Source organism: Callithrix jacchus, chromosome 10, assembly GCF_049354715.1.
Source record: "Callithrix jacchus isolate 240 chromosome 10, calJac240_pri, whole genome shotgun sequence".
Classification (NCBI taxonomy): Eukaryota; Metazoa; Chordata; class Mammalia; order Primates; family Cebidae; genus Callithrix; species Callithrix jacchus.
Genome location: NC_133511.1, coordinates 64,125,350 through 64,133,579, shown reverse-complemented (window position 1 = coordinate 64,133,579; position 8,230 = coordinate 64,125,350). Strand labels below are relative to the sequence as shown.

At 43.7% G+C, this 8,230-nt stretch overlaps 1 protein-coding gene across 5 annotated transcripts in view; it reads left to right on the top strand.

Moving 5' to 3' along the window:
* Positions 1-248: 248 nt before the first annotated feature.
* Positions 249-8,230, top strand: part of ACER3 (alkaline ceramidase 3) — a 204,996-nt gene continuing 197,014 nt past the window's right edge. For all 5 annotated transcript variants that reach the window (XR_013523230.1, XR_013523229.1, XM_078340158.1 and 2 more), the window contains exon 1: positions 249-422. Coding sequence is in view for 2 of the 5 variants with exons in the window: in XM_002754801.7 (XP_002754847.1) it covers positions 320-422 (103 nt within the window). In the remaining 3 variants the exon portion in view is untranslated. The remainder of the gene's footprint in view (positions 423-8,230) is intronic.

Here is an 8,230-nt window from a genome sequence, read left to right as displayed (position 1 = left end):
CGCGGGCCAGGAAACCCAGGTCCCCGGCTCCTTCCTGGATTACGCCCCTGCCCCGCCCAAGGGTGAAGGGGGGCGGGGCCAGCCGGCGCCCTCCGGGTGGGCCTTGCGCCAAGTCAGGTCCTGCGGGGCCGGGCCTCACGGCCCCGCGGCGCCGGTGGGTGGGGCCTCCCTCAAGGCAGTGTCAGTAACGGCGTCAAGCCCCGCCCCTCGGAGAGGCTGGGCGGGTCGGGAACGAGCGCGCGGGCTGTGCCGGAGCCGGCCTGGTCGCCAGCCTAGCCCCGCGCAGTGAGCGGAGCGCCTGGGCGGCGGCGGCGGCGCGATGGCTCCTGCCGCGGACCGGGAGGGCTACTGGGGCCCCACGACCTCCACGCTGGACTGGTGTGAGGAGAACTACTCTGTGACCTGGTACATCGCCGAGTTCTGTGAGTGTGGCCTGAGGCGGGGAGCGGGGGCGAGAGGGCACCGGACTAAGGAGACGCCATGTGAAGAAGGCAAAGGGCTAACCTGGCCGCGAGGGGAGGTGCCAGGCCTGGCCCCGGAGCTGGAGTGTGGCGCCCAGGGCCAGCGAGAGGCTGAGGGAAGCGGGCCGGATGTCCAGTGGGTCGAGGGAGGAATGCCGGGGTCTGGGCGGGCGGAAGGGGGCCTGAGGATTAGCGGGGCGGAAGAGCAGTGGGAAGTGGCGAGCCCCTGCTGGACCTAAGGGGGAAAGCCGAAGGAGCAGGGTTGGGAATGGGAATTCCTGTCCTAGGGCGGAGTGGGGCCAGGCTGGCAGAGTGGAGGACCCTGCCCCTTGGAATGAGGGCCCAGGACACCTGCTCTGCTGTTGCCACCACCACCTTAGCCAGGAGGGGACCGTTCCTATCTTCGCTTTTTCCCCAATCCGTGAGCATTCTACCGTGTTTCCCTTCCCTTTTCTGTTCTTATTAGACCTCCTCGCTAACCTCCAGGGAACAGTTTTACCAATCTGAGATCTGAACCACCCCACCCCTACCTCCCAGGATGTCTTCAAGTGCCAGAGGTCATCTGCTCTCTGAGTATGATTATTCAACTGTCATCTTGCACCAGTAGTCGAAGGCATCTTGCACCTAGTCTGTATCTTCTGCTCCTGCCAGGCTCCTGAGAGCAAAAGGGACCAAGTCCCTGCCCTACTCTGTCTATCCGACTGTCTAGGAGTCAGGGGTCATTTAAGGACACTGCTTCCACTGACTGGACCTTCTGAGGATTTAAGAATTCTTCTCTAGCTGCTGCTCTGTCAGGCACTGCTGGCCAGGTTGGGCTTATTCTGTGTGTGTGTGTGTGTGTGTGTGTGTGTGTGTGTGTGTGTGTGTGTGTTTCCTAGATGATTTTTCCTGCCAGGCTAGGAGAAATCCGCCACTTCTTTTTCTATCGTTTAATCAGGTTTTGAGAGCACATTATCTGATCCTTCTTTTACATACCTGCTTCTGGCAAAGTGCAGAGACTATCCTTTGGCTAAGGATCACCGCCTTCTTTTAGTTGGCTCTACTTCTCAGGACATGAAGTGAAACTCTTATTACCTAACCTTCTCATTGTTGAGTTCTGCTCCCAGGCATCTGTGCATGGCTTTGTAGGAAAGAGGCAAACATATCATGACAAGTGGTCCTACTTTATTCTGTTCTGGTAATTGGCTAAGTTTCCGGAAAAAAAAAGAGAAAAAACACTTTTTGCAGTTTTCAGGACTTTTTAGTACTATTCTCTTATGACCATGATTTAGGCTGAGACTCACTTTTCTTGAACTATTAGTTTACATGAATAATTTTTACATAATAATAGAGAAATATGGGCAAAGGGATCCTTTGTAATGCAGTTACTTGGAAGTCCACATGTTGGCAAATGAAACACTTTACCAGTTTGTTGTTAGATCACTTTGGCAAGTCCATGCCTGGTCTGGAAGACCATGACCATGCGGGAAGAGATGAAAACCGTACATTCTGAGTTGGAAATGTGGAACATGGAAAAGAGAAACTCAAGAGTCTTCAAATATTGGATGGGCTATCATATAGAACAGCTAATTTTTTTTTTTATTAGAATCTGGAATTAGGGCCTATGGGCAGAAACTGTAACAGGGAAAATTTTGCTTCAATGTAAGGAAAAACCTTCTAACCAATGATATAGGAAAGATTGACTTAGGGGACAGAGGGCTTTCTGTCACTGAAAGTGTTAAATTAGACATTGTTCAACGAACTCCTGAATATTTTCAGAGGAAAAAAATTAGCAGAGAAAAGGGGCTGGCCTTAGTTGGTCTTTAGATCCTTTGCAGCTTTATGGGTCTACCTAGATAATAATAACTCAGTTGACAACCAAGGTTTTGGATTCAAATCAAAAGAAAAAACTGGGCTGGGCATTGTGGCCCATGCTTGTAATTCCAGTACTTTGAGAGGTCAAGGCAGGAAGATCTCTTGAGGCCAGGAGTTCGAGTTTAGCCTGAGCAACATAGTGAGACCTTGTCTCCATAAAATGTAAAAAATTAGCTGGGCATAGTGGTTTGTGCCTGTAGTACCATCTACTCAGGAGACTGAGGTGGGAAGATCACTTGAGCCCATGAGTTCAAGGTTGCAGTGAGCTATAATTGTGCCATTGCACTCCAGCCTGGGCAAGAGTTAGACCCTGTTTCTACAAAAAAAATTAAAAATGCAAAGAGAGAAAACTGGCAGTTAAGTCATGTGGACTATGAGAGAGCAAGATACTGTGTTCTGGCAGATAGCTCTGAGAAATGGGAAATGACATTTGTTCTCAGTGTGCTCAGAAGAGGAAACTGCGCAGACTGCAGGGAGGGTTTTGACATAGGAATCAGAGGGGTTGTAAGAAGAGGATGAGTAAATGTTGGCAGGCCTTTGCACATGTACCTTGGGAGAAAATCGTCTGGAGGAAGTTGAGGTCAAGTCATCTTACCATAGCAAGTCATGAGTATCTATAATAGTATATCTTGGACTAAGAGAATTTGTTCTTTGAAAGATATGCTTATTAATAATAATATGTTTAAAATGTGTTTAAAGCAAATGCAATTTTAGCATCATGATAGCATTTACATTAACGATAGTATTGATGGTAATATTAAGTGGAATAATGGCAATAATAGCTATTATCTAAGTGGTCACTATGCACTGCACTTTGCTAAGCACTTCATATATCTTATCTCTTTTGATCTTTATAGTAATTCCAAAAAGAAGGTATTATTATGCCCATTTCAAGGATAAGGAAATTGAAGCTCTAGGAAATACTTTACCTAAGATTAGAGTAAGTGATGTAGAGATAGTATTCACATTGAGGTCTGACTCTAAAGCTGCTATCCATGTTACCTCTCCATCATTACTTTTATCACACATTCATTGTTTTTCTCTTATATTCAAGAAAGGAAGACAGATATGAAATACTATGGTATCACAGAGGACAAACTGAACAACTATTCAGTTTACTCAACTATCTTTCAGCATTTGAATATATGTATTTTAGGGAATAAGGAAGAGTTTAGAGAATTGCATATTCAGATATGGCAGTGGTTCTCAGTCACTTTCAGCACCTGGAAACTGTCTTCCTGCATCAGCCAAGATTAGTTTAAGTTCCTTTTGTTTGAGCATATTGTAAGGACCAGGGGAAAAGGTATCTCACTGTGAAATAATAAGCCCTTTGACATGCCAGAAGTTAAAGGTACAGACAGTCCTTGCTTTGCATTGTAGCATGGGACCATACAAATGACTATTTAAGTTAAAACCAGGTAACGCTATGTTAAAACTCAATGGGAAAAAGTTATGATTGTTCTGTGACCTTTAAACTTTTTGTCAAACATTGTAAACTCTCTCACTGTTGGTTATGAATATATAGGGAAATGAAAAAGTAAGCATATTTATTCAGTATACTTTAAAACATTAAAAACATTGAGAAATAAACGTTTTTCTTTATAAAAATCACTTATCAGGAGTAATTTAAACAGTGCTTGCTTTTCATCACGTAACTATAATATGGAATGAGTATTTTTTATTGTTTCTTCTTCTTATTTATCAGGCAGAGTATCGTTCTGCTGACCGGGCTGGAATGCAGTGGTGTGATCTCAGCTCACTGTAACCTCTGCCTCCTGGGTTCAAGCAGTTCTCCTGCCTCAGCATCCCAAGTAGCTGGGATTAATAGGGACATGCGACCATGACTGGCTAATTTTTGTATTTTTAGTAGCGATAGCGTTTCATCATGTTGGCCAGGCTGGTCTCAAACTCCTGACTTCAAGTGATCCACCTGCCTTGGCCTCCCAAAGTGCTGGGATTACAGGTGTGAACCACCATGCCCAGTCATCTTTTATCTTTTAAATTAAAACATTTTTAAAAACTTGTTTTTTTGGTTTTGTTTTTAGCAAGCTACCTCTGCACTAATGAGGGCCAATAGTTTTCTGGGGTTTTTTTTTTTGAGACAGGGTCTCCCTCTGTTGCTTCAGCTGGAGTACAGTGGCACAATCACAGCTCACTGCAGCTCGACCTCCCAGCTCAAGTGATCCTGTCACCTCAGCACCCCATAGCTGGGACTACAGGTGTGTGTCACCATGCCCAGCTAATTTTTTTTTTATTTTTAGTAGAGATGGGGTTTTGCCATTTTGTCCAGGCTGGTCTTGAACTTCTGAGCTCAAGCACTCCTCCCACCTTGGCCTCTCAAAGTGTTGGGATTACAGGCATAAGCCACCATGCCCAGCCAGGATGAGTACTATCTTTTCTAATCTGTACCACCTTCCAGAATTTATCCTTTGTGCTTTTAATATTGTGAAATCTCTCTAAGAGTTCCTTTAATGCAACGTTTTTTTTGTTAGCATTATTTCTCTTGGGACATCTTTATCTTTTTCACCACGACTACTTTATTCATTTGTATTTATAAGTTTGACTTTGCTGAGTTTCTCAGGCTGCATGTTTTTGTTTGTTTGTTTGTTTGTTTTGAGATGGAGTCTCATTCTGTCACCCAGGCTGGAGTGCAGTGGTGCAATCTTGGCTCACTGTAACCTCCACCTCCTGCGTTTAGGCGATTCTTGTGCCTCAGCCACCCAAGTGGCTGGGAGTGTGCCACTACACCCAGCTAATTTTTGTATTTTTAATAGAGATGAGGTTTCACCATGTTGGTCAGGCTAGTCTCGAATGCCTGATCTCAAGTGATTCACCTGCCTCAGCCTCCCAAAGTGCTGGGATTACAGACATGAGCCACCTTGCCCAGCATTTTTTTTTTTTTTTTTTTTGAGATGAAGTCTCACTCTGGCCCAGACTGGAGTGCAGTGGTGCAATCTTGACTCACTGCAATCTCCACCTTTCAGGCTCAAGTGATCCTCCCACCTCAGCCTTCCAAGAAACTGGGATTACAGGCACACACCACCATGCCTGGCTAATTTTTGTATTTTTTTGGTAGAGAGGGGTTTCACCATGTTGGCCAGTATGGTCTCAAACTCCTGGCCTCAAGTGATCTGCCCACTTTGACCTCCTAAGGTGCTGGAATTACAGGTGTGAGCCACTGCACCCAGCCCCTCAGACTACATATTTAGAGTCTCTTGAATGGCAGTAGCGTCAGCATTCCTATGGTCAGCTATTTCTTCTATAGCTCTGTTTACATTTGACTGAAATTTTACTTCCAACATTATATATTTTTGTTTCTCTGCTAACCTTTAATCATTCTTGGCCAATTGCCTCTTTCTGTTACTCATTTTTGTAACATCGCATATAAGTTTATCACCAGGAGACAAGGAGGCAACTCAACTACATACTCTTTGCTTTCTGTGCATGAACTGAGTAACAGGTTTGACGTTCATTGTGACTGATCACCAACAGACATGGAAAGAAGTGACTTGGTTGGTCACTGATTGTGATATACTTCTGTTATTTGTATAGTGATTTGTGGACTTAAGAGGTAGCAGTGAAGTTTGTATTATATTCAACATGTTCAGCTACTCACACTTAGTATACAGTGGTGACTGAAATTTGAATTGTGTAATGGGTAATTGGTGTTATTTAACTAAACTATGATAACTGAAATTTGGGCATATTGGAAGCCTGCAAATTGAAGACTGCTTGTATATTTCTAATCCTCAGAACATTCCTATCAAGGAATGTTAGGTGTTGCTACCCCATTGTAAAGAGGAGGGTGCTGAATCTTGGAGAAGTTAAGTAAGCAGTTCAGCATCATACAGCTATTAAGTAGCAGAAACGGTATTCAGATTTAGGTCTCGTAACCCTTTCTACCAAGACATACTATCTATAGGAAGTGGAGTTTCAGATGCTGTTGATTTAATGGAAGAAATATTACCCAAAGGGAAATGGAGGGGAATTCTAAGTTTTACTCATAGCTTTATGATGTGAGCCATCATGCCCTGGCCAAATTTTCTTCATTCATTCTTCTGACAGTGTAAATTTGGATTACTTCTACCTCTTGGCTATTGTGAACAATGCTGCTGTGAACATGGCTGTTCAGAAAAGAATTGCCCAGTTAAAAATTATTCAGAATTTTTTATTTATTCAGCAGATATTTACTAGTGCCTATTATGTCACCGACTAAGACTATAAAACTTTATTTGAAGACAGCTTCTCTGTTCAAAGTAGCCGAGAGGCCAGATGTGGTGGCTCATGCCTGTAATCCCAGAACTTTGGGAGGCTGAAGCGGGCGGATCACTTGAAATCACAAGTTGGAGATCACCCTGGCCAACATGACGAAACATCATCTATACTAAAAATATAAAAATTCACCAAATGTGGTGGTGTGTGCCTGTAGCCCCAGCTACTTGGGAGGTTGAGGCAGGAGAATCACTTGAACCCAGGAGGCGGAGATTGCAGAGAGCTGACATTGTGGCACTGCACTCTAGCCTCGATGACAGAGCGAGATTCTGTCTTAAAAAAAAAAAAGCAGCTCAGAGGCCAGCAGGAGTATGAACAGACAAGTACAAACAGGCACATTCTTTCTTTCAGTTGAAATGCCTTCCTGAAAATGTATTTGATCAAAGAATGTCCAAGAATTGACACATTATGAGAAAGGTTTTATCAGAGAGCTTATAAATAAAAAAAATGAAGAAAGCTTAAAAATACCTGAAAATTCCCAATTATGATTTTTATAGGGCCTACCTGAGTCTAAGGAGGTAATCTAGTTGGTATGACTTTCATGGATGGGAAGAATGTCTGTTACGATCTTGTATGATCATCTTGACATATCCATTTGTCTATGAGAGAATGATTCAAGCCAGGTATTGTTCCTTCTCATAGGTTTGCTGCCCTTCTCCCCATGCTATTCATAGGAAGTGGGCAGAATGAAAGTAGAGCAATCCTGAGTCTTTATACTTTTACTATGGGATTCACTTAGATGAGGGAACGAGGTCTTTATTTCCTTGCTGCAGCAGCACAAGACAAAAGCTTTAATCAGCTGCCTCTGCCATACAGGTATATGATGAAAGGCATTTGACTGCTTGTAGCCCTTTGCTATCTTTTGTTTCTTTTCCTTTTCTCAGATTCCTTCCTACCATCCTCCCTGAAGAGCAACCTCAAGTTAGTGAGCACACATCAGGCTTCTTTTTTGGTCTTGGAACTCTGTGGCCTGGTAGAGGTGATATCCCTGTCACATTAAGAAAGATGCTCCTTTCTCTGAAGACTATTGACAGGCAAGCAGCATTGCCTCCAAATTATAACTCAAAAACATCGTAAGTCAACTGAAGAATGAAGGCCAAATGAAAGGACAAATTGAGTGTACAAAAGAGTTTAGGTTTAATATATCTGTGAGTGTGAGAGTGTGTGTATGTGTGTGTGTGTATGTGTGTGTGTATAGCCCATGATTCCTGGCTCATAATTCCCATATCCCTTTTTAGAGTAATTTATTATAATGTTGGGGCACTATAGGCCTCAAAGTAGGCCTCAGGAAACAGAATCTCTGTCTCTCTGATCTTCCCCTGCCCTTTCACCTGCCCAAAGCAGGACTCTAATCTGACTGTGGGTCACAAGACCCTCATTACAGAGAGAGTCCTGCCCCATGCCCTGGAGGAAACAATGCTGCACAGAGGAATCTGAACAGACAGGCTTTGCTGGATTTCTCCATTCTGTCTATTAACATTAGATTATACCCTTTTTGTCCAATCATATTTCAACATGGCTGTTTATACTTCAATCATGCCTATCCAATGAAGTCTGCATAAAAGATTCAAGAGGACAGGGTTTGGAGAGCTTCTGGATAGCTGAACATGTGAAGGCTGACAGAAAGGTGAACAAGAACTCAT